This window comes from Thunnus thynnus, chromosome 15 (assembly GCF_963924715.1).
Source record: "Thunnus thynnus chromosome 15, fThuThy2.1, whole genome shotgun sequence".
Taxonomy (NCBI): domain Eukaryota; kingdom Metazoa; phylum Chordata; class Actinopteri; order Scombriformes; family Scombridae; genus Thunnus; species Thunnus thynnus.
In genome coordinates, this window is record NC_089531.1 from 1,655,462 (window position 1) to 1,682,940 (window position 27,479).

Sequence of the window (27,479 nt, forward strand, 5' to 3'; positions counted from 1 at the left end):
AAAAAAACACACACATGCAAATACAGGTTTTATTTTATTAAAATATGAAAAACAATAATCCATCTGTTACAAGAGAGGAAGAACAGGCGGGGAAATACAGACATTACATAAGAGACAGAAAAAGATGAGGCTTATAACTGCACCCTGAGGAACCCCACAGGTGGTATCTGTCAGTATATTAAGAACTGTCCATTTAAACAGAGAACGTTCTGCTCATCGAGAGTCAAATGCTGCACGTGGGAGAACTTGCTGGGATGTATTTTAAAAAGGCAGAACCTCCTGAACAGGTATTGAGACCCTTCAAGTCAAAAGTCAAAGTACAGTTTATACTAAGGCTGTTTAACATGCTTTAACTGAGGGAATATCTGAGAGGTCAGTACATGACAGACCTGATAATAAACATACTTAGTTATGTTATTTATTGTGTCTTGTGCAAACTTAAAAGACACCAAAAATATTGTAGAGGTGAAACATTGCAATTTCATGGTAAACCAATTTAATGAGGAACACCTGTGCGATCTAAGGCAATCCAATACAACAACTCTGCCATAACTTCTACTTTTACAAAGCTTATACATTTATATGTTTTTGTTGACATTGTCAGAAAGGTGAGAATTCTACTTTTTTTTAAATTATCAACGTTGTAGCGGGTGGTGGTGGTGGTGGTGGTGTACCGGAGTTCATTATATTGAAAAGTGTTCCTAATATTTTGCTCCCCTCATGTCTGTTAATTAGGTGGACAAAATGTACTTTTCAATATAACGCTAAACACAGGTGTTCCTAATAAAGTGTATTTCACTAAAAGTCAAAAATGTCAAGCTGCTGGTGGCACTAGATGAAAAGTCAGGGGATCATCAAAGCCAGTAAGAGTCATCCCATGTGGAAAATTAATACTTGTACAAAATTTCATGGCAATCCATCCAGTAGTTGTTGAGATATTAAGCGAATATGTGTATTTTGGAATGGAACCAGCTACTGGAACCAACTCTACCTGCTGCTGCTCTCAACAACACACTTGTGACTTCTGACGTGTGTCTGCTGTCTAAATCTTTTCCCACAAGCATCACAACTGAAAGGTTTCTCTCCGGTGTGGATTCTTATGTGTCTGTTCAAGGCTCCGATTTGACTAAAACCTTTACCGCAGACCTTACAGTTGTAAGGTTTCTCCCCGGTGTGCGTTCGCATGTGATTCACTAATGTTGTTTTGAGATGAAATCTTCTGTTACAAACTGAGCAGCTGAGCGGTTTCTCTTCGGTGTGACTCTTTGAGTGTGTGAACAACGACGAACGCTGCCTGAATCGTCTCCCGCACACTGAGCAGCAGTGAGGTTTCTCCCCTGTGTGGATTCTCATGTGAGACGCGACGTCTCCACTCCATCTGAATTGTTTATTACAAACCGAACAGCTGAATGGCTTTTCTCCCGAGTGACAACGCATGTGACCGATTAAATGCTGGTACCGAGTCAACTTTTTACCACAAATTGAGCAAGTAAATGGTTTCTCCCCAGTATGGATTCTCATGTGCTGTTCCAGTGTCCCCTTCTGACTGAAACTTGTGCCACAAACTGAGCAGCTGAATGGTTTCTCTCCTGTGTGAACTCTCAGGTGGTACACCAAAGGTCCGCTCTGTGTGAAGTTTTTGCCACAAATTGTGCAGCTAAATGGTTTCTCACCTGTGTGACATCTCATGTGTCTCTGCAGAGTCCCTTTCTGGCCAAATATTTTACCACATTCAGAGCAGCTGTATGATTTAGTTTCAATATTACACCCCATATCATTCAAATTAACTCCACTGTTGTCCAGGATGTTTAAATCTGATTGAGGTTCACGGGTGTCTTTCCAAGTATCACCATCACTGTCCTCAGTCTCAGATTCAGAAGAGTGTGAAGTCTTCATGGTGTCTGGTTGTAAATGTCTATCTGGATGTGAGTTCCCGACTGGTTCTGATCCTCCACAGTCCTCTCCATCAGCTTCTCTTTCCATCTCCTCAGTTTGTCTTTGATGAAGCTGTGAGGACTGAGGTTTCTCTTCATCATCTTCACTCTTCACAGGGACAGGAGTAGATGGGATCTTGGTGATATCAGCGTCTTCCAGCCCTTGAAGCTGCTCTCCCTCCTGACTGGTCCAGAGTTCCTCCTGTTCCTCTTTAATGTGTGGGGGCTCTGGGTCCTCCTGGTCCAGACTGGAGCTCCACTCCTGCTGCTCAGGGGGAACCTCTTCTTTACTCTCCAACAGCTGCTGGACGTCTGCAGGAAACACAAACACACACATTGTGAATTTCTTCTGATATTTCAGTTGTAAATTTGTTACTAAGAGTCTGTTTTTTGATGAGTCAGAGAGTCAAGTATCTAAATTCAAAAATAAGTTAAAATGGTTATAGTATTAAAGCAGCTGAATGACAGTAAATACACATTTATCATGGTGAAACATGGCACTATTATTTCTGATGCATTTTCATCAATACACACTAGTTAAAATGGTAAAATGTCCAATTACACTTAGATCCAGCACACCACACCATCAACAGCCTCCATGTAAAGTTCCATGTTTTACTGTCAGACTCATGTTAACGTGATCTTCTGTAATGTGGAAACGAAATAAATAAAATGTGTGCATTCTGGTCATGGTTCAGTATCCACCGTACAATCAAAGAGTGGTCGATTAATAGATTAATCAATCGTCAGAACGTTAATCTGCAACTATTTTGATAAACAATTAATTCTCTTCTGTCAGTTTTCAAGCAAAAATTCCCAACATTTGATGGTCCCGGCTCGTTAATGTGAGAATTTGCTGCTTTTCCTTCTGCTAACATTCTAGTAAATTGATTGAAGACAGTTGACTGGACTTAACAAGATATTTGATGACGTCAGCTTGGAGCTTTACAAAATTTTGTTGAGAATTTTTCACAGTTTTCTGACATTTTATGATCAGTTAATTGAGAAAATAATTGGCAGATTAATGAATGATTAAAATAATTGTTGGTTGTGGGCCTAAATCAAACAGTTAAACACAAGCAGGTAAAGTAACTAATTCAAACTAATTCTGTAAAAACAATTACAGTATTGTACAAAGGTTTTAGGCAGTTTTGATGTTTAGATTCTTCTCCATAATGCAAAGCCATCATCCAGTCAGAGTCATGAAGAACTGTCTTCAGCTACAAGAAGAACAAGGAGTCCTTTTAAGGCGAATCGACTGACAGCAGATATTGATTTCATTAAGGTTTCTTCTGTTAACTCAACTTTGTATGAAGTTAACTGATATGAACCGTAAGTATAACCCAACAGAAAAGTTAAACATAAATGTGAAACAAACATAAATTTAAACAAATTTCAATATATTCTATACCGGTGAGGATGTGATACTGATAAAGCATCATATAAGTGTTTTTTTTTTTTTTTTAAACAAACAGAATTCACCAATTAAGACCTGAATATTGTCTGGAAATGTCACTTTTCATGAATGAATAATACTTTTGAGCCCCACACTCACACATATCGCCTCTCTATCTCTAACCATGTTTGCTGTCTGTAGTAAAACCAAGCAGCAACCTCTGGGGCTGAAAAATGAAGCCAATGCGGAAGTGCCAAAAACTGCAGTTCCTTGAATGACCACTTGAGGCTCCAAAAGCGAGTCAATCCCCATAGACCCCCATGTTAAAATGCCCAACTTTACAGCAGAAATAAACATGTTTACAGCCTGGTACAAACAACGGTTTTGGTCTCTGTAGCTAATTTCTCCTTTCATGACAACTGTACGGGGGGGGGGGGGGGGGGGATTTTTTTTATAACTCACCCGTTTAAATTTTATTAAGTCGTAAAGTTCTGCATAATGAAGGACATGGCTGCTTTGAGTGACAGGTCCGCCAGCCGCTAGGTGGCTTGTTTCGCCTCTTTGCCCATTTTTGATTGGCTGGGAGTTAGGCAGCGTCACGCACTGCCAAGATGGCGACGGCCGGAGCGGCTCACTTTGAGCTTCAAAACCGCTCTTCAGAAACCAACGGGTGAGGTCACGGTAACAACGTCCATATCTTTATACAGTCTATGATTAAAACCTGTGCTGCAGCCACTCTTAATTGGTAATTAAGCCAGAGCCAATCAGTGACTGCTATAGTGGTCAGATGCTTCAGCGTTGCTGCTCATGTTTCATCTTGTGCTTCTGCTAATGTTTATCTGAACAGACGGACTGTTTCAGTCACTATTATCAGTACTAGTTAATTCACAGTATGGGAGACTTTTATTTGAAACTGTGTTATTTTCGCTGGTGTTATTTGGAGATGCATTTTTGCCGATTCAGTTATCAAGCTGTCAGTGAGCTTATTACAACACTTCAGTGATTCCTGATATATGTATATTGTTCATTTTATATTATTTTCAGACCACAACACCTTTACAGAATGGAAATATGAGTCATTGTGACTTACAGAATAAAATCCTTTCCCTGACTCTTTGTCTGGAGTCTTTCTATCGTCAGTCCTTCCAGGAAATTGCAATTTTGCGATCGCAATACTTAATGCAAATTCAAGAAATCTCCGCAACTTTTCCGCATGAAATGTCCAATTCAACAGACACTTGTGATTTGGACCAGTTGTCTCATTTGGTCTTTTTCATCATCGCAGCGCATTCAGCAAAGATTCAGGTACATTCAGGTGGAAGATGGACAAATCTCACCTGCCAACATAAGTGAACAGTGGAGGGAAACTGTTACGTATTCCTTGTAACATTGTGGTCAACAACAAGAGGAAATCTTCAGTAGACAGTCACTTTTCTATCAGGAAGCATAAGAAAACTTTCTGCAATCAATAAACAACATATTTGGTGCCAATATTGAGGTGAAAGTTTATTTAATAAAAGAACTCAAGAACAGTATTTTCTTTTTTACATAACTTTGAGCCCATGATTCTCATGTTCAGAAAATACATTAATAGTTAGTCCTGAGATATAGTTGTTTCTTTGCAGGAAGCTTTTTAATCAAGGAAGTGATTACATATGACTCTTTATTGGAGATAGTTTTTTTTTAAAAATCGCATTATTTATCACTTTGCTTGCAAATTTTCCCGCAATTTTACCACAATGAGAGCACATAAAACATCGCAAATTGTATCGCAATTTTTGTGAAAAGCTGCAGCAAAATCAACCATTTTTGGCCGCAATAATCACAAAAACCTCAGTGAAATCCTGGAGGGAGTAAATAGTGCTGCCAACAAGTACTTCCTGAAGTCTGCCTCTTCAAACCACTGCAACCATCAACCCCTGTCAGTCAGTCAGTCAGTCAGTGAATAAATGAGTAAGTAATAACTAAATAACAGTAGTTCTGTCTGGACTGACCCGCTCCGTGCTGCTCGTCTTCAGGCTTCATCGTGGTTTCGTCCTCCGGCAGCAGACCCGCTGCTCTGCCCGCTCTGAGCGCTCCGTCACTCCGCCACACTGCCTACAACACACCGATCATCTCCGCAGCAGCCGCTCGGTGAACCGCGGCGGGACTTCAGCCGCTTCTTCTCCTTCATTCCACCGACGGCAGAAAGTGGTTGACCCGCTCATGAGCCGACACCACGGGGAACAGTGTACAACTTTTCTGTGCACTTTGGTTCTCTTATATTATTATTATTATCATTATTATCATGTTATACATCCGTGATAACGGCACAACTATCAGCCATAGAGGAAAAAAACAGAGCGACTGACTTCCGCATCGACGGCTGATCGCTTTAGACTGTAGGATCATTTTAAGTTGCTGCCCTCTAGCGGTGATTCCTGTCTGACTTTACTGATGTTAATCTACAGAAATGCAGACAGATAAAAGGATAAGTCTGGCGATTTTCCATATTTTTCTTCATGTTTGGATCCAAACCAACAACGAACTGATCTATTAACAAGTATTGTGTGTGTATCAAAGCCTGATATATCTTATTCCTCTGTTGTTGTCCAGAAACTATAAAAAAACACATCAGTGAGCCACATCGCTGCACTGAGTGACATGTTCCTTCATCATGAAGTTTGGTTAATTTGTTTAGAAACGACTCCAAAGACTATGAGGCAACTATTTTCATAATCAAATAATAGCTTTAGTAATTTCATGCTTTTTTTCAATGCAAAAATGCAAAAAATCTTCTGGTTGCAGTTTTGCTCGAATGTGACGACTTGAAGCTTTTCTGTGTCACACATGAACTGAATATCTTTTAGTTTTTCGACTGTTGATCAAATAAAACAAGGTATTTGAAGACATGACCACAAGTTCATTTAACAGGCAAGATAATTGATTGAAAAAAAAAAAAAAAAAAGGTTAGTTGCAGCCCTCAAAGTGAAGTTATATTAACACCAAGACGGCAACGGATCGGCTATATTTAATGCCAGATATGCATTTCCAGAATGTTCTGCTGTCTGTAGAGAAAAGCAACACATACAAAGTCCTTTTCCAAAAATCTTCAGACTTTATTAATTGCACATATTTTTTGTATGTCTGGTTTATCAGGACAGTTATACAGTACAGATGTCATGTGATCACAGGCTGAAAAACAAATATGACAAATTCAATGAAGATTAATGATAAAAAAAGGGGCTTTTTCAACACTTTTAAATACATGTAAGTCTTGTAAAGTTTAATCAGGATCTTATGTTTATAGTTTTGACTGTCTCCATGGTGATGGTGGTCGCTGGGCTCAGGTCTTATCTGTCTTTTGGCAGCTCCTGATCAGTTTCTTCATATGTTATCAGTCCTTATATAATTTTCTCATGCTGTAGATCTGTAAGGGATTTCTACTCCGTTACTCTTCCTGACGCTTCTTCCAATTTTTTTCCACTAAAGGTTTTTTTTCCTGACAGTTTGAATCTTGAGCTGCAACAATCTATCAATTCGTCCACCAACAGTAAAATTACCACCAGCTATTTTGATAACCAATTAATCATTTTGAGTCATTTTTAAGAAATAATAATGCACAAATCCTCTGATTCCAGCTTCTCAAGTGTGATTATTTCCTGGTTTCTTTAGTCCTCTATGAACATGTTTGGGTTGTGGACTGTTGGTCTGGACCAAACAAGACATTTGAGGGCGTCATCTTGGGCTTTGGGAAACATCTATTGACATTTTTCACCATTTTCAGGAGTAAACAACTATTTAAGAAAAAAAATTAAGATTAATAGATAATGCCTGATTTGAACAGAGGGATCAAAGGATAGAGGATGTTGTACTGCTGCTTTGTGATACTGGGTTATATAAATAAAAACTGACTTGAATGATTCTAAGCAAATTGTAACTACGACTAGTTTTTCTAATTTCAAACACTGAGGTAGGTGGTAAGATATCGAACACGGGAAGCTAAAACATCCAACTCTCTCGGCAGCTTCATGTATCGCTGCTCTCAACGACACACTTGTGGTTTTTGACACGAAACAAGCGAGAGAACTGTCTGTTACAAACTCTGCAGCTGAAGGGTTTCTCCCCGGTGTGGGTCCTCGTGTGTTTGGTCAGATCTTCTTTGCGATGAAAACCGTTACCGCAGACCGTGCACACGTGCGGTCTCTCGCCGGTATGGGTTCTCATGTGTCGCGTGAGAGTTCCGTGTTTGATGAAGCATTTCCCGCAGTCGCTGCACATGAAAGGTTTCTCCCCTGTGTGGGTTCTCAAGTGTGCCACAAAGTCTGCTCTCCATCTAAAAAGTCTCTTACAAACTAGACAACTGTACGGCTTTTCGCCCGTGTGACACCTCATGTGTCTGTTCAGGGTTTCCCTGCGGTCAAAACTTTTATCACACTGAGGGCAGGTAAATGATTTTGTACCATCAGTTCGCTCGTCCTCGCTTTCAAGGAGTTTATGAACGATATTGTCATTAACAATATTATTATTCAGAGCCTTTAAACCTGACAGAGGGTCTCTGGTCTCCGTCCACGTTTCGTCTTCACTGAGTGGTTGTAAATAACTATCTGGATCGAAGCTGCTGACTGGTTCTGGTCCCTCACAGTCGTCTTCATCAGCTTCTGTCTTCATCTGTTCAGTTGAGCTGCTGGCTGGAGGCTCTCCGGTGCTCTGAAGCTGCAAGGACTGAGGTTTCTCTTCATCATCTTCACGTGGGACGGGAATGTATGTGAATCTGATGATATCAGCCTCCTCCAGCCCCTGAAGCTGCTCTCCCTCCTGACTGGTCCAGAGTTCCTCCTGTTCCTCTTTAATGTGTGGGGGCTCTGGGTCCTCCTGGTCCAGACCGGAGCTCCTCTCCTGCTGCTCAGAGGGAACTTCTTTATTCTCCAACAGCTGCTGGACATCTGCAGGAAACAATTAACACACGTTATAGAAAAATATGTATTAAAAGTTTATAAGCTTGATACTAGAGCTGCAATGATTAGTCGATTAATCGGCAACTGTTTTGATAATCGATAGGCTAAATTGTTTGGAGTCATTTTTAAGAAAGAAAATGTCAAAATTCCCTGATTCCAGCTCCCCAGATCAGAGTAGTTCCAATCTTGATATCAATATCAGAAATGCCTCCGATACAGCCTTAAATGCTGGATTGTGTATCGGCGAGTATGCCAGTCTGTGCACTGATCTGATATCATGTAATTTATTAATAAACCCGGATAAAACAGCAGTTTTCCCAGAAATCAATTCTTCTTCACTGCTTCAAAACAGCAGCCTACAGAGCAAGCTGCGCTGTGCAACCACTGGCAACTACTGTTGTAGAGCGGCGAAGAAGAACTGATCTCCAATAAACAGTATAACGTTAGCTGTTAGCAAAATATCAGCAATTTGGCCAATATTTTACACTGGAAAGTCCCGTCAGTAAAGAGGCAACGTGTACAGTGTGCAAGGCTTTAGTCTCGAGGGCTGACACTAGTGTTGCCAATTTCAACACCAGCAATCTTATCAGCGCCGCAATGTAACCGTGCTTGGCCTTGAAATAGCCTATCCTCATCCTATCCTGACACTTGTGTGGCATTAGCTATATTTTTCTCTGTATGTGGGCTATAGCCGTTTATGAAAGCCTTATAACATTATATTATTCTGAAAAAAACTCAGCATAACATACAGGCTAACTTACTTCACACAATAAGGCTGCTAAGCTAAGCTGCTAAGCTAAACACTGTCAACTATGCAGGAACCCACCTGTTAACATACTGCATCCTTCTTCACGTCTGACAGGATTTACCGTTTCAAATATAGTCGTGATTTTCGTAAATTTGGCAGAAAATTCCGCAGGTTTTTCTTTGTCGAGCCGTTTTTGGGCACCGCTTTGATATTTTCATTTTCTAAGTGTCTCAGCGGTGCCGATGCTGTCACTGAGCTGTATTGATTTGAATTTCCCGCTTAATGTATTAATTGGACCAAAAATCCCTGACATATCAAACAAAGAAAACTATCGACCAGTAAAGTTATTATTTTATTTTAATGTTCAAAATACAGACAATATCATGACCTGACCCCTACGTTACGGCAAAAAAAAAAAAAAAAAGTTAGTTTAGTTAGTTAGATAGATGTTTTACAGGCGGGGGCTGCGGGGGTATACTTTACGGCCCAGAATCTTATAAAGCATTTGAAGATGCATAACGCTAACGATAGCAATCATATCACATTCATACATACTTAGTTGTATAGAGCTGTTAATTTTTTTAACGTAATGGTATAGGATCAGTACTCGGTGTCGGCCGATACACAAGTTCAAGTATCAGAACATCTCTACCACAGATGTCAATATTTTCTGATTTCTTTAGTCCTCTATGACAGTAAACTGAATATATTTGAGTTGTGGACAAAACAACATTTGAGGACGCCATCTTGGGCTTCAGGAAACAATGAACAACATTATTCACCATTTTCTGACATTTTATAGACCAAACAACTAATCGATTAATTGAAAAAATAATCAACAGATTTATTGTTAATGAAAATAATTGTTAGCCGCATAATTTTCTCATCAAGGTGGTTAAAAGACTCTTTAGAACCGCGCTACGTGCATTTAAACGACTTTCAGCGGTTTTAAACATGAATTATCTCTTAGAGAAGCCGCCAGTTTACGTTACCCGTCTGTGACCCGACTGACCAACACATGAGACACAAATCTATCACCGACCCTGTAATTATTTCCTAGATGTATAAAGATAAAACTCCAACCTGCTGCTCTCAGCACAGTACCCTGTTTGGAAACCTCGTCCAGCAGCCTGCGGTGTCGGCGGTTCATCTCCTCTTCATATTCGGTTATTGTTTTCTCAAAATGTCCAAATATCTCCTCCACAGCCGCAGTTAGCCGCTGCTGGACGAAAACCTTCAGACCCTGAAGGCTGGACATTTCCCCTGGAGTTCAGTCACAGCGGAGGAAAAGAAAAAACGACGCGTTTTTAATAAAATGTATATTTTGTTTCAGCAGATGCTTTTACTCGCTGCAACGCCTGAACAATCACTTCCTACTTCTTCTTCTTCTTCTCTCGCTTTACTGGCGGAAACAACTTTAACGTGCATACCGCCATCTACTGTACAAAAGTGTGTAACATCATGTCATTTTACCCTGTTTCTTAAATTCTACACACCAACCTTGATGAATCCAGATATAAACGAGATATTGAGTCTTCCTGCTTATTTTGTAAAAACTCAGATGAAAATGTTTCACATTTGTTTTGAAATTGTTCTCATACAGAGAAATCTGGTCAGACATCCTAGAGTTCATCCAAACACATTTCATTGCGGATTTTTCTTTATGTTTTAAGGATGTTTTCTTTGGTGTGTTTGATTGTAAGAAGGAAAATATTTTTTATAATAAATTTCTTATTTTTACTTGCTAAATATCACATCCACAAATGCAAGTTCAGTGGTTCTAAACCACTCTTTCCAGTCTTTATAAATGATCTCAATGAATCTGTGAACTCCATAAGATATTCAGAAAACTCTAAAGCAAAGCACTTCACAGGACTGATATTGAACTGATATTGAAACATCTTTGTCTGAAGTTGGTGCTATGATTTGAACTATTTGCCTGAACCCCTGGGACATAAATTGCTGATGTTGTCTTTTGTATGTCCTAGTGTTTTATATGTATTGTATATACTATTGTTGTTAATAAAGTTTAAAAGTTAAAAAAAAAAAACCTTGCTCATTCCCTGACTTTCCATCTAATGCCACTGCAGGTTGACATTTTTACTTGTGTTGAGATCATAGTGTGTTGTTGTCTATCGAGTTGGTCCTGACATTTAAGCTCTATTCATCTGTGACTTTTTTGATTCATTATTTTATAAAACTACATGTATCTGGACAATTAGATATTTTTGCCATCAAAAACATTTAATTTTTTTTTCTTAAATGATTATCTTTATGGATTTTATTATCTCAATCAAATTAATTTCCTTAATATTATTGATGATCTATTGTTTCTTCTTGTCCACAAAAGTCATACCTTCCCCTGTCACGTTTCCCTATTTTGTAGTATGTATTATTTAGTCCTGTATGACCAAATCGAAACCTTGATATTATTGTCTCCTTTTTTTTCCTGTACATCTCATTTCTCCAACTTTTCTTTGAATGCTGTAAAACCACCGTCCCTTCCTCTCTTCCTCTCATTGAAAAGCTTCCTCTTCTATGGTTTTGGGAGTTTTTACACTACTGGGTGTATTACTGCCCTAAGTAGGATCTTTTTAAAAATGTACTTAGATCACAGTTCATACTCTTGGATATAGACCTGTATCATGCAGAATTTTTATAATCAGCTGGTGGTTCTCGATTTGGTCAAAGAAAGATTTTTAAAAGCTTCTAATGGACGCTTGACCCATAAACAGGCCTACATTCATTAGATTTGGCAAGTATGATGTTTCCAGAAATCACCAGTGTTTTGTCAACTGTGCAACTGCAGATTCAAATAAAGTATTATTTATATAATCGGCCAGTTTGTGATTTAGTTTAGTCTATACTAGAGTTAGACAGATATATTGGACAGACCAATATATCTTTGCCGATGTGTTGGTGTTTAGTTCAACAGTAAACAGTAGTTAGCAAGAGCACAGACAAGTTTATTTTTCAACTTTTACATTTCCCGCTCTAGTACATCTGTCACAATTCTTTAAAAAAAAAAATGGATCAAAAATGTTTATGTCATCAATAAAACATTTTCTGATTATTTTTACTTGCAAAAATTAAAATAGCCTATAAATAAAAATCCTCGTCAAGTCAATGTCAGAAAGTAAAGAAAAAAGTTCCCAGAGCTCAAGTTGACATCTTCAAATGTCTTGTTTTATTTGACCAACAGATGAAAGAGGAGAGAATTTAAATTTACAGTGATATAAAAACAGGGAAAAGCAACAAATCCTCACAGTTTAGAAAGTTGTGAATGTAACTACTAAGTTTATACAGTATTGAAAAAGTGTATTGAAACACTATCGAGTTTATTAAAACTGTACACTGAAAGTTTGACTTTTCCACAAAATGCTGTCTGATTGATTTTTTTTAAAATGTGAACAATTCCTTTTATTCTTATTGTTATATTTTAATGACTAAAATAACGTCTATAAATGGGCTAAGGGTGATCAAAATTCATCTGAACAAGTTCCAACACCCGTGCAACCGTTGAGTCTGACATAATAGGAGTCACAAAAATGACTTAAAACACTTTTTTACATGTTAGACATTGAACACACTGATAATTTTGACCACTTCCAAGAGCCTGGCAGGAGAATGTGTGACTGGTAAAGTTTAAAACACAACGTGTTTCAATACTTACACTGTACAGTGTTCAGCTGCCTGCGCTGCTTATCACATAATGTTAACTATTAGCTAACGTTAGCTAGCGGGTTTGCTGTTAATGTTTACATTAACATTACACATATATTTGCAGGAGTGGGAGAAATCTTGCGCTACTGTTGATGTCCAGCGTGATGATGGAGACTCTGGGAAATGTTGAGTCTGTTTGTTTGCTGCGTCACATGTAGTTTTAAATGGGGAAATCTGCAACTTTGTTTTAAGGGCCTGTTCAAAACATGCCAAACTGGCCATGTGGGTAGTTAATTTTAGAAGGGGCATTACAGCCACACTCCGGGGCATCCAGGGCACTAGCCGTGGTATAATTCCTGCCCTGCTGCTCTAAGTATATAGAAAATTTTCTGGTTTTTAAGGCACAGTGGAAATGCAGGGCAGAACAAAGCACCAAAGCCTTACAGGTTGTTAATGGGACGCTCCAGGTTAGTGACATGTCTGTTGTGCTCTGAACATCACAGGAGATTTATGGTGCTGCTGCTGCCTGAATTCATTGGAGAGTTTTGAGGACTCAAATCAACTCGGCCACACCATGAGATCATCTACGTTAACCTAAGCTTCTGTGACATGAACACACTTGTGGTTTTTGATATGCGACCGCCTGTTAAATCCTTTGCCACAAATACAGCAGCTGAATGGTTTCTTGCCTGTGTGGACGGTCATGTGCTCTGTTACAGATCCTTTCTGTGTAAATCTTTTACCACAAATCGAACAACTAAATGGTCTCTCGCCAGTGTGAATTCTCATGTGTTGAATCAATGTCCCTCGCTGACTAAAACTGCTGTTACAAACTGAGCAGGTGAAAGGCTTTTCTGCTGTATGAATCCTAAAATGTATGAGCAAATTTGAATTATATCTGAATCTTTTCCCACAAATCGAGCAACCAAATGGTTCTTCTCCAGTGTGACATCTCATGTGCCTCTGCAGAGTTCCTTTCTGGCCAAATTTTTTACCATACAAAGACCAGCTAAATGATGAGGGGATATTAGAAGATCCTCTGTTTCCTGTGCAATCATTGCTCTGCTCAGCTACCTGTTTAGAAATGTGTGAAGTTTCATAATTGCTAACCCCTGGTCCCCGGTCCCTGGTCTCCAAACATGTTTCGTACTCAATAACTGGTTGTAAATGTCCTTCTGGATGTGAGTTCCTGGCTGGTTCTGATCCTCCACAGTCCTCTCCATCAGCTTTTGTTTCCATCTGTTCAGTTTGTCTTTGATGAAGCTGTGAGGACTGAGGTTTCTTTTCATCATCTTCACTCTTCACAGGGACAGGAGTGAATGTGAACTTGGTGATATCAGCCTTCTCCAGCCTGTGAAGCTGCTCTCCCTCCTGACTGGTCCAGAGTTCCTCCTGTTCCTCTTTAATGTGTGGGGGCTCTGGGTTCTCCTGGTCCTGACTGGAGTTCCTCTCCTGCTGCTCAGGGGGAACCTCTTCTTTACTCTGCAACAGCTGCTGGATATCTGCAGGAAACACAAACACAGGTTTAAATAAAAATCTGATTTCACATTAACACTGAAACACTGGCATTGTGGTCGGGATTCCCCCTCGTTCCCTATAATTACCCATGGATTAAGTTAAACCACTCCTCTGCTGTAGGGCAGAGTAATTCATGAATATGTTATTGCATATTTGTGAAAATCATTGTGTTTTCGTTACCTTAGAATGGGCCCTTTATATCTACATAGGCAGCTTCCACGGAGCCCGCCATGTTGCACCACCATGTTTCTACAGTAGCCCTGAATGGACAAACCAAACACTGGCTCTAGAAGGGCCTTTTGCGTTTTTCGCAAGTTTCACGGCCACTGTAGTTTCTCCTACATGTTTGCAGGGGAGGGGGAAGGGTATTCAGCTGGTTGCAATCTGCAACCTCACCGCTAGATGCCACTAAGTCCTACACACTGGCCCTTTAAACAGCTCTACATGCCGACAGCCATCACTGATATTGAGTGTTTGGTAACATGGGTCCCTCCACTCTGCAGTAAACAGAAAATAAATTTTCTGGCATCCCGTTGTCTTTTTCAATACTACAACCTTTTTAAGTTATTTTTTAAATTGAGATAGTTGACTCTCTGACTCATCCAAAAAACAGGCTCTTAAAAACAAATCTACCACTGAAATCTCAAAAGGAATTCACATCCATATATTTCATTAATTAGTGTGTTTGTGTTTCAGTGTTTCCATTCCAGCACATTTGAGAAGCTGAAACCTACTTATTTTTTTAATTGCTTAAAAAGTGAGTACAACAATTATTCAATTGTCAAAATAGTTGCTGATTAATCTTCTGTCACACTCCAGCAGCTACAACAGTAACATCCTGCTTACACACTGATGCTTCAATATTAATAATCTAATGATGATAATATATCAGTCAGAGGGACCAAACCACTTCTTTTACTGTATTACTTTAACGACATCAAGCTGATAATACTTATGTACTTTTACTGCAATACTTTAACTACATCAAGCTCAAAATACTTATGTACTTTTACTGCAGTAGTACAGACTTACTTGTGATGGAGTATTTTTACATTGCTGCATTGGTACTTTTACTGAAATAAAGGATCTGAGTACTTCTTCCACTGCTGCTGCTGTATTTTTTGATTGAAGTATGACCTCAAACTGATTTAAATATATATATAAATGTTTAATGAACAAACCTGCTCTGTGTAGCTGAAGTTGAGGGTTGAAAACAGCGTCCAGTAGTTTGCGTTGTCGCTCGTTCTCCTCTTTTGATCGAGAAAGTTCGTCCTCGTACTCTGCTATCGATCTTTCAAACAGCACAAATATCTCTTCAGCAGCCGCAGTTAGTCGCTGCGTCACCGACGCTCTCAGCATTTGGACTTTAGACATTGTCACACAAAGACAGCGACTGTTTATTCAAACAAACTCCGTGAAACACGCGGCTTGCTGTGTTTCGATTGATCTGAGTAAGCTAACTTCTTTAGCTTTGTAGGCTATCGGGGACTGAATCAAAGGCAAAACATGAAGAAAACAAAGTAAACCTCATAAAGTCCACTCAGACAGGTTTGTCCAGACAGACACTCTGACGGGCAGGACGGCAGACTGTGGGGTACATCCCAAAGCAATCGTATCCGTTTCTCTCACTTGTGTCTTTTCATTGCAGCCCCTCCCACCGCGGAGGCGTGAAGAGAAACTTGCGAGAGAGGAAACGAGAAATCTTTTTAGAGAAATGAGACATCCTCTCCTCTGAAGCGTCACGCGAAGCGACGTATTTCTGATGACGGCGGCAGCTGATCACAGCTGGATCAGCTGTCAGGCGGCTTTAACAGCTGTAGAGACTTTTGATGGAGTTTGTGTCTCTACACACATGTGCACTGTGTTAAAATTAATAAAGGTGCACAGTTATCACTGCCAGCAGCTGTTTGCTCTCTGCAGCCTGTTTAGCAAACACCTGCACATGAATAAAAACCTGCATTCTGTATTTATACTCAGTCCTGCTCAGAGGCACAGGAACCATTTCTCCTGGCAGAGTGAGTTCATATCATTTATTAATTATTTGAGCCCGTATTTATTGATAATCTGATTGTAATTTCATTATTTAATAACCCAGAATATAATCAGGATGTAATTTGAACAATGGAAATTATTTTTTCGCTAAATGTTTCAGGGAAAATTGAAATTATGTACCTCATATCACCTGACGGTCAGGGATTTTCAACCTTACATGTCGCTGAATGGAAATGACGACAAATTATGTAAAATATAAATGTGTTTAAAATGTGTTTCTTACTGACAGAAAAACTATCCCTGACTTTAATTTTATCCATAATAAAATCAATGGGGGAAATAACAGATCATGAAAAGAAAAATCTTTCTAATAAATTAGGAAATTTGTTTATGGTTCTTTTGTTGATCAGACTGACAATTAACACGTTTAACTAGATAATGAATTAGAAAACAAAAACATATACATTTGGGAGGGATATCCTACACTTGAGTTTAATCTGTATTCTGTCTCCACTGCGGTATGAAACTGCCGTGATGTTGTGATGTATTAAATCAGTCCGATCAATAACTGATATCTAATAAAGGGGTGTGACGGTCATGAAGAAAACAAAGTGAACTTCACAGAGTCCACTCCAACAGATTTGTCCAGACACAGAGACTATAACGGTTCATCCTGGCAGAATATTTACATCACCAGCGGGAATAACGGCAGAAAGCTTCCGGGTCATACTGCTCGTTTCTGGTACACGGCCGTAGAAACTTCAAAGTAAAAGACCTAAAGCGTTACTGTATTTGAGTCAAAAGTTCCAGATTTTTTTAGATTTAGCTGAAAAAATATGAGCAAAAAGATTTAAATGATAAAAGATAATACAATAAAAGCAATAAAAATAAGAATAAAATAATGAAATGTTACAGAAAATAAATCATAATACATTTAATTTGTAATGCACGTCATTGGCAGTGAATCTCAAAGTGCTACAATGTTAAAAATATACAGCACACAATATAAAGAAAATAACAAGAGTTAAGATGAAAAAACCTTCCTGAATAAAGAAATGGTTTTTAGGCCTTTTTAATAGAGACTAGAGTCTGTGCTGCCCTCAAATGGTTAGGAAGGCTGTTCCACAAGCAGACTTGATCCCCCATCCTGCAGAGCTTAGTATTGGTAACATTATTGGTAATAACACAGTAAAATGTCAATAAATAAATAATAAATAAAAGAGGTCTAACAGCTAAAAGAGAAGAACTGGAAGATCTTCCTGGTTCATAAACTAAAAGCATTTCTGAGTGGTAGTCTGGTGCAAGACCATGTATAAACTAATTAATTTATCTTGTGAGGTTCGTCAGACTTGAGAAGTGTCTGCAGCCTTCAGGTTATGTATAATCCCAACCACCCTCCCCCCACTCAGAGGGAATGGTAATTTCCCCCTGTGAAACATTCACTCTCGGATCAGGCAGACAGCAATTTTTGTTATATTACCGCGATGGAAAAGCATAAATTGTTACCTGCTTGATTCATATCAGAGCTGCAACAATTAGTCAGTTAGTTGCCAGCTATTAAATTAATTTAAGAGTAACTACACACCAGTTCATTGGTGATTTTTCCAAACACACATATTGTGTGTAAAAGCTACTTTTCCACTCAAAATTAGCTTATTTCTGTCTGCCTGGATTTGATGAAATTTGATAAACTTTTGAAGGCTACGTCTCATTACAATCATATGATGAATCTATAATATGTCTAGTTGAACTGGACGCACGTTTTATCACTTTGTATTTAATTGAATCAAATTAAATCAATCATCTGTATGAGAAGAAAAATACTGGAAATGCACAAAAAAATGTAACTGCAAGTTGAGTAGTTGTTTTAATCTGATCCAACGGAACTGAATGATTGTTAGCTTCAACTAAAATACCAGTCAGATGTCCCATCCTCAAAATATTAAAAAATTCCTGTAGCCAATTTTCTATCGCAAAGCAGTTATGTTTATGCACTTTTTACTCTTTTCCAAACCAAAAATGCCAAAGTTGTTGTTATTGTTACTTTTTTTGATAACTGTGGAGTCCTCAAACCCGGTATGCACATCCTTGGGAATATAAGAAATTTTATATTTAACATAGTTGATAACATATCAATCACTTGTTTCTAAAACCACAGCTTTTGCCTTTATTAATAACATATATCCAAAACATTCCTGCTTGTAAAGCACAGTGGAAATGCTGCGCAGAACAACGCACCAGAGTCATACAGGTTGTTGATGTGAAGCTCCAGGTTAGTGACATGTCTGTTGTGCTCTGAACATCACAGGAGATTTATGGTGCTGCTGCTGCCTGAATTCATTGGAGAGTTTTGAGGACTCAAATCAACTCAACCACACTATCATTTACGTTTCACAACATAAGCGTCTGTGAAATGAACACATTTGTGTCTTTTGATATGCGACCGCCTGTTCAATCCTTTGCCACAAATACTGCAACTGAACGGTTTCTCGCCTGTGTGGATGGTCATATGCTCTGTCACAGATCCTTTCTGTGTAAATCTTTTACCACAAATCGAACAACTAAACGGTTTCTCACCAGTGTGAATTCTCATGTGTTGACCCAATGTCCCTCGCTGAATAAAACCGCTGTTACAAACTGAGCAAGTATAAGGCTTTTCTGCTGCATGAATCTTCACGTGTCTGGCCAAATTGGCATTCTTCCTGAATCTTTTCCCACAAATCAAGCAACCAAATGATTTCTCTTCAGTGTGACATCTCATGTGGCTCTTCATATTGTCTTTGCGGACAAATTTTTTTCCACACTCGGAGCAGCTAAATGATTTTTTACCAGTATTACATTTCAAATCATTGCTTTTTTCATTATCGCTCTGTTCAGCCACATGTTTATGAAGCTGGAAAGAATCGTAATGGCTAACTGGTTGTAAATGTCTATCTGGATCTGAGTTCTCGGCTGCTTCTGATCTTCCACAGTCGTCTCCACCAGCATCTGTATTCAAATGCTCTGCCTCTCTGTTCTTCTCGATTTGATTTTGATGAATCTGTGAGCACTGAGGTTTCTCTTCATCATCTTCACTCTTCACAGGGACAGGAGTGAATGTGAACTTGATGATATCAGCCTCCTCTAGCACTTGAAGATGCTCTCCCTCCTGACTGGTCAAGAGTTCCTCCTGTTCCTCTTTAATAAAATGTGTGGGGTTAATGTGTGGGGGCTCTTGGTCCTCCTGGTCCAGACTGGAGCTCCTCTCCTGCTGCTCAGGGGGAACCTCTTCTTTACTCTCCAACAGCTGCTGGACGTCTGCAGGAAACACACACACAAAAAAAGATTTCTTATCAACACTGAAACACTGGCATTTTATTGTCTGAAACCACCCTTCATTTCCCATAATTCCCCATTAAACCACTCCTCTGCTGTAGGGGAGAGTAATTCATGAATACGTTACTGCATATTAGTGAGAAGAAATGACAACAATTTTCACCCGAACTTTCCCTTTTAGTACTTTTAATTTGAGATCGATGTATTTTACGCTCTAACTAACCTCAAGGCTTCAGACACTGGAAACGGTGCACATCAGCTTCACTAAAACAACATGTTGGTTTATAACTCACAGTAATCAGTGTGAAAGATTGTTTGGTGGAACACCTGTTTGTGGAAAGTCAAAATTAAGGAAAGCAGAAAAGGTCATGGTTTATCTCCCTTTCTTCTTTATACTTCTTGTAGTATAGTTTTATGTCGGTAGCTGATGTTCATAAATTATGTTGAGACGAATAATGACCGTTCGGCTTTCCATACAATTAGAGAGAAACAACGTTGCAGACATCAACGTTGAGATGTTTCAGTGTGTTTACCAGTGTTTCGGTAACTAGCGACTTTCAGCCAAATGTGTCGTGGCCGCTCGTAGTGAGCAGACCCTCCTAAAAGCCTTATCAATTCTACTTCAATAATCATCTGTGGTTATTATCTTAGCTAAACATTTACGTAAGTAACATTGTGCTCAGCAAGACGATTCACCTCTTGTAACATTTCTTATAATGTGTGAAACAAATGGTACCATAGTAGCTGGTAGCTATAGCCTGTCTTGGGATTATTATTATTATTATTTTTACCGTTATCCTCAATCGGAAAGTGTCCCATATTCAACTAGTTAACCTGCTTGGTCACTGTGTAACGTTACACACTAAAAGTACAGTATGTGGCTAAATATTGTGTAAACTGTGTGTTCACCGGGTTTGACCAGCCTATCGCCTGTTTAACCTAAGATGTATATTTATATACAGTCAACAAGAGTTAGACAGTAAACTATATACAGTAAATGGTTTACTCTCATGCAAGCTAACATTTGAAAAGATTGATTTCAGAAAAATAAGAGAATGTGAATGCTTGTTTGCGACACCATTTAATTTACATAATGCAAAACAAAAAGGACCTGACGAACATATACTGTATTTAACATTCAATTTAAGATAATTTAAGGCTTTTAGGAGGACATCTGTTCGTGTTTTCAACAGCCGCCGTCGGCTGAAAGTCGCCAATTAACCGAAACACCTGTAAATTGGAATCATGTGAACACTGCAGCGGCTGGTTTAGCTGCTATTTAACTGACGCTGAGAATAAACGCTGAAACTTTGCAAACCTGCTCTTGCAGCCGAACCTCCGGCATCACAAAGACGTCCAGTAGTTTGCGTTGTCGCTCGTTCTCCTCTTTTGATCGAGAAAGTTCGTCCTCGTACTCTGCTATCGATCTTTCAAACAGCACAAATATCTCTTCAGCAGCCGCAGTTAGTCTCTGCGTCACCGACGCTCTCAGCATTTGGATTTTAGACATTTTCACACAAAGACAGCAACTTTTTATTAAAACAAACTCAGTGAAACACGCGGTTTGCTGTGTTTCGACTGATCTGAATAAATTTACTTTTTTTCTTATTTTTTATTTTTTTTTTTATAGCTTTGTAGGCTATCGGGGACTGAATCAGATGCAAAACATGAAGAAGACAGCGTGGACACACTTCGACAGATTGAGATTTACCGGCACCAGCGGGAACAACGGCAGTAAACTTCCGGGTTATACTACTGGTTTCCGGTACAAGGTCATAGGAAATCTTCAAAGTAAAAGACCAAAAGCTTTACTGGCATGTGTGTCAAAAGTTCCAGCTTTTTAAAGAAAAATTTAGCTAAAAAAATGAGTTTTTTAAAATTTTTGTCAGACCTGAGTGTCTGTAGTCTTCATGTTGTGTATGAAGGAGGGGTAATTTTCCCTAGTGAAATTTATATCCTTGGATTGGGTGTACATCCTATTTTTATTATACTACTGCAAAGGAAAAGCTTAATTTGTTATTTTCTAGATCCACTTTACAGCTCCACTGATTTGTTGATTAATTGATTAGTTGTCAGCTATTAAATTAATTGCCAACTATTTTGATAATCAAGTCAATTATATCACAACAGAAGTTATCTCAGGGCACTCTTCACATAGAGCAGGTCTAGACCGTGCTCTTTATTTAACATAGACCCAACATTCCCCCATGAGCAAGCACTTGGCAACAGCTGCAAGGAAAAATGCCCCTTTGACAGGAAGAAACCTTGAGCAGAACCCGGCTCTGGGTGGGCGGCCATCTGCCCTGACCGGTTGGGTTGAGAGAGAAACTGTCTATTAGATTTTCCCTGTCATCGTATATCTTGTTTTGTCCAACTGACAGTCCAAAACCCAAAGTCAATTTCAGTTTACAATGATATAAAGCAGTAAATCCCCATGTCGGAGAAGCTGGAATGAGGGAATTTTTAGCATTCTTGGTTTTAAAAAATGACTAAAACAATTCCTCTAGATTAATTTTCTGGTGATTGACTAATCGATTAATCAAACTAATCATTGCAGCTCTGTTATTCAGGTTGGTTCTCCACAATTAAATATTACGTCTACAATACTCACTTCATTTATTGCTCCTCTCAACAGCACACTTGTGGGTTTCGATATGGAAAGAGTGAGAGAATTTTCTTTTACAAACCCAGCAGCTGAATGGTTTCTCCCGTGTGGACTTTCCTGTGTTTGGCCAAAACTGACAACCAAAAAAACTCTGCATCACAGATTGAGCAGGTGTATGGTTTCATCCCAGTATGGATTCATTTGTGTCCGCAAAAACAAAAGGCTTTTCCACAGTCACTGCAAATATATGTTTTCTCTCCTGTGTGAGTTCTCATGTGCATCACAAGAGCTTTTTTCCATTTATAACTTACTTTACAAACTGGACAACTGTGCGGCTTATTGTTTGAATAACATTTCATGTGACTAACTAAGTTTCAGTCCATAAAGAAACGTTTACCACAAACTGAGCAACTATATAGTCTCTCTCCTCTGTGCTTTCTCATGTGCGTGACGCAAGACTGACTCAATAAAAAACCTTTCTCACAAGTCTCCATGTCAGCTCAGGTTCGACAAGTCTAAGTTCAGTAGTTCTTGATCTACATTTGGTTTTAACCTCCAACAGCTGCTGAACTTGTAGAAAATAATATATTTATAAGCTTACAAGCTATATAGGTCCTACCATAATTTTATGGTAAAGCGATCAGTGATATAAGCAAAATTAATTCACCAAAAAATACATTCAGAAATATTTTCTTGTAATGATGACTCTAAACCTCAGAAGGTGAATTTTTTGGCCACTTGGGGGCAGTGGAAAGCACACTTAAGAAACTGTGAACCTGTCCTTTAAACTCTCACAACCTCATCAATGTTGTGACCCAGTTTAGTTTCATATCACTTCTCTTCTTGTTTCTCGTCTCTCTCTCTCTCTCTTGTCTCAGAAGACGTCACTCAGCCTTCAGATTTCTTCTTTGTCTCCACAGTGTTTTAAGACACACTGGAAAAATTATGAACCTGTCCTGATCATGAGCGTATTTACCCACACCCCTTACCAGTTGGTGGCGGTAAGGCGCCATTTTTGCTTTTTCGCCAACCGTAAAACCGAAGAAGAAGAAGAAGATGGCGTCTAGCTGAGGAAGCTTCAGTTGGGTTCTTCTTTTTTAAAACTTAATTGACATGTAACAGGCAGCGCCCCTGCATGCATGTCTGAATGGAGTTTGTACTGTTCATCTTCCTCTGAGTGTTTTACCATTGAAGCATCTACCGATAGCCTACAAAGCTGTAATGAAGTTAGCTTAGCCGCCTAGCTTGAAGTAAACGGACGGGGACGTAACCTTAGCAACAGGGCGCTTCAGTCAGACTGTTAACACAGAGACCAAACTGTATTTTTTGACGGTGTTCGTCTGCAGAAAAAAAGTCAGTGTAACTGTTTGAACATGTCTAAAGTCCAAATGCTGAGAGCTTTTGTCAACCGGCGACTAACTGCGGCTGCTGAGGAGATATTAGTGCTGTTTGAGAGGATGATAGCAGAGTACGAGGAGGAGATAGACCGCCAGCGCAGACTGCTGCAGGACGGTCACGGTGGGAAGCCGGAGATCCGGGCTGACAAAGCAGGTGATAACAAGAGACAGCTCACTCGTTTAACACTATTTAACAAGGTTGCTCCTTGTCTTTAAACTACCTGACTGAACAGCAGGGACTCAGTTAAGGTGTTTTCACTTCCCCTTAAGTTGCAGAAACCTTTCTTCCTCAGTGTTTCTGCTCGGCCACTGCAGTGAGACGACAGTGTTGTTACCGCATGGTGCCATTCTTGCAGAAACTGATACATAATTCTCACAAAATCAATATCACTAGGGCTGCAACTAACAATTATTTTCATTATAGATTAATCTTTCAATCATTTTCTAGATTAATCAATTAGTCGTTTGATCTATAAAATGTCAGAAAATGGTGAAAAATATTGATCACTGTTTCACCAATTTTTTTATAGACCAAACAACTAATTGATTGATTGAGAAAATAGTTGATTGATTGATTTACATTCTTTAACAGTGCAACCAGACTAAGGTTTCAACACTATTGTATATGTATTTGTGTATTTCAGTGTATTCTGCAAATGTCAAGAAGCTCACGGTGATTAAAGAGGTTTCCCCTGAGCAGCAGGAGAGGAGCTCCAGTCTGGACCAGAAGGACCCAGATTCCCCACACATTAAAGAGGAACAGGAGGAACTCTGGACCAGTCAAGAGAGAGAGCAGCTGAAGGAGGCTGACGTCACTGAGTTCACCTTCCCTTTGAAGAGTGAAGGTGATGGAGAGAAACCTCAGTCTTCACAGCTTCATCAAAGACAAACTGAACAGATGGAAACAGAAGCTGACAGAGAGGACTGGGGAGGATCAGAACCAGCCAGGAACCTAGATCCAGATAGACATTTACAACCAGCTAGTAATAAGACTTCAAACTCCTCTGAGACTGAAGACAGTAATGATGGGTGGAAGCAACCCAGGGAACTTCAGTCAAGTTTAAATGCTTTGAATAACACTCAAGTCCCTGTAAGCGATGTGGGATATAATGCTGCCAAAAAATCTTGCAGCTGCTCAGGGTGTGGTAAAAGATTTGGCAGCAAGGACCATCTACAGATCCACATGAAATGTCATACGGGTGAAAAAACATTTACTTGCCCATTCTGTGGTAAAAAATTCACAAAGCGCTCGAATTTGACCACGCATTTAAGAGTTCACACAGGAGAGAAGCCGTTCACCTGCTCGGTTTGTAACACAAGTTTTAGTCTGCGTTGTACGTTGGTGAATCACATGAGAGTCCATACTGGGGAGAAACCCTTCAGCTGCTCAGTTTGTAGTAAAAGATTTTCAAAAAAGGCTAATTTGAACACACACATGGCCCTCCATACTGAGGAGAAACCGTTTAAATGCCGGATATGTGACAAAAGATTCACTTGGCATTCACAGGTCAAAAACCATAAGTGTGTTGTTGACAGCAGTGGGTGAAGATGGAGAGCAGCAGTAAAATAACACAAAATTTGAGAGACATCATAATAATACCGTGTCAATCAGGAGGAAAACCTTCTGGAGCCGTTTCAGGAACATTTTATAGGAGCTCAAGACCTGCATTTTGACTTGAAGAACCAGAGTTAAGATTTACAGGGTCGAGTTTTTAAAGCTGAATGTTATTGGGCTGGTGAAACAGCTGGGCTGCTACACAATGGTCCTCATGCAAGAGGCACTTGTATGAACAGATAAGTTCTTAAGAGGCGGGTACGAGGGATTTCAGAAAATTTGTGGTGTTCATCAGTTTTGGTAGCATTTTCTCTGAGGTACGAATGAAATTTACAAGTTCAGAGCTGTCGTACCAGGCGTGAACAGACAGTCTGACGTTCTTCTCACGAGGAGAAACACTTGTGTGACCTGAAATCGTAATCTAAATTAATTTGGAGTTTAAATATGATACAGAAATCAGTTGTAAGAAGACATATATGTGAATGAAACTTGCCCGCATGTCCCCTTATATGGACGTTAGGGTTAAGGTTGGGTTGGGTTAGGGTTAAGGTTGGGTTGGGTTGGGTTAAGGTTGGGTTGGGTTGGGTTGGGTTGGGTTGGGTTAGGATTACGGTTAGGGTTAAGGTTGGGTTGGGTTAGGGTTGGGTTAGGGTTAGGGTTAAGGTTGGGTTAGGGTTGGGTTAGGGTTGGGTTGGGTTACGGTTAGGGTTAAGGTTCGGTTGGGTTGGGTTAGGGTTGGGTTAGGGTTAAGGTTGGGTTAGGGTTGGGTTGGGTTACGGTTAGGGTTAAGGTTGGGTTAGGGTTAGGGTTGGGTTAGGGTTGGGTTGGGTTACGGTTACGGTTAGGGTTAAGGTTCGGTTGGGTTAGGGTTAGGGTTGGGTTGGGTTACGGTTGGGTTAGGGTTGGGTTAGGGTCAGGGTTAAGGTTGGGTTGGGTTAGGGTTGGGTTGGGTTAGGGTTAAGGTTGGGTTGGGTTAGGGTTAAGGTTGGTTTGGGTTAGGGTTAGGGTTAGGTGATACTAACGATTAAATCTCAGGAACATTCAGCTCCTCATGAACAGGTGACGTTCATCAGGCTATAAGCAGACCTCACAGAGAGGTCAGAGAATTTCAGGGGAAGAATATGAAAATGTTCTTGCATTGCAGGACCATTGTGTACAGTATTTATTCATGCCATAAGGAAGCAGTGGTTGCCAGGGTGGAGAATTTCCTGAAATGTTAGTGACATTTCAAGTAGACCCCTCTTATCAAACCTCCATTAAAACATCACATTTGTAGAGCAGGAAATTCCAGGAGCAATGCAATGAATCTATGGATATCATAGATTCAAAAATTGCACCCTAATCATTCCAAAGAAAGTTGCTCACTGAGCACAAACACCAAAAAAGTCTTTGCTTCTTCATGCTTCTGCATACACACTGGCATCCACCAGCCGAACCGGTGAATGAGATCAAATTATTCAGTCATACAGTTCCTCTAGACTTTCCAAATGCTATTGAACCAAACGGATCAAATTTATTCACCAGCTGCTCCTTTTCCAATGATCATGTACGAGGGAACGTGCTTTTTTTTTTGGGCCAGTGTGTTTCACATGATGATCTTCGAGTTGCAAGACAAAGTGTGACCACTAGTCCAGTGCCATTCCTGTATGGAAGATTTAAAATGCCTCATTTAAAACAAGACATACAATACATACTGTGATATGTCTTTGTCTTTAAAAACTGAATTAATTGTTTTTCATTAATTCATGAATTAGAAAAAGCTCTCAAGACTAAAGACAGCTTTGTATTTATTATTGGCAGCTCTGTGCTTCCCTCTGCTGGTCAACACTGAAACGTAATGAAACTTCTATTTATTCTGTGCTGTGATTTGATTTTAATGTGGCATGAAAAAAAATCATGTCACAATGAAAAACAATGACATTTTTAAAGACACAAAGATAAATAATTGTCTTTTTAACATGTTTTCATTTAATTATGACAGTAAGTTAATACACAAAAAGGAAATACAAACATATGTCAGTGTGTATTGTATTTCACTTCAGTTTATGGCTTGATTTGTTTTAATTTAGGCATTTAAAATCCTCCGTATTTCAGGAAGGTTTCTCATTGCATGCAAAAAAAAACAAAAACCTTTTACTTCCCTTTTGATATAGGCTAATTTACCAAATCTTCACAGTTCAAACACAATGGGAACTCAGACAGGAAGTTGTAAAAAGGGACTTAAAAAAAATTGTTTTAGATCCTTGGACTTATTGTTGGGAAAGAGCAGTGTTGAGGTAAATGATGAAACCTTACCTGTTTGCTGCTCATATGTGACCAACAGAAACTAGTCGGTTGTTTCTGCTGGACATAACACTCATCAGCCACTTTATTAGGAACACCTGTGCAATGTAATGCAATCCAATACAACAGCTCTGCC

General features: G+C 39.3%; 3 protein-coding genes across 3 annotated transcripts in view; 2 read left to right on the top strand and 1 right to left on the bottom strand.

Annotated features, from left to right (window-relative positions):
• Positions 1 to 27,479, top strand: part of LOC137198912 (carcinoembryonic antigen-related cell adhesion molecule 20-like) — an 81,990-nt gene that overhangs the window by 15,236 nt on the left and 39,275 nt on the right. The gene's annotated exons all lie outside the window — the stretch shown is intronic.
• LOC137198478 (zinc finger protein 721-like) lies at positions 22 to 21,427 on the bottom strand. The gene is made up of 7 exons (XM_067612363.1): positions 20,813 to 21,427; positions 18,572 to 19,477; positions 15,378 to 15,597; positions 13,276 to 14,180; positions 10,099 to 10,285; positions 7,344 to 8,255; positions 22 to 2,246 (listed from the first exon to the last, which is right to left on the bottom strand). Exons 1-7 carry the CDS (start codon positions 21,011 to 21,013, stop codon positions 988 to 990), a joined length of 4,590 nt encoding a protein of 1,529 aa, XP_067468464.1. The 5' UTR covers positions 21,014 to 21,427; the 3' UTR covers positions 22 to 987.
• On the top strand, positions 22,601 to 25,587 carry LOC137198935 (transcriptional repressor Rhit-like). The gene is made up of 2 exons (XM_067612955.1): positions 22,601 to 23,659; positions 24,150 to 25,587. Exons 1-2 carry the CDS (start codon positions 23,482 to 23,484, stop codon positions 25,049 to 25,051), a joined length of 1,080 nt encoding a protein of 359 aa, XP_067469056.1. The 5' UTR covers positions 22,601 to 23,481; the 3' UTR covers positions 25,052 to 25,587.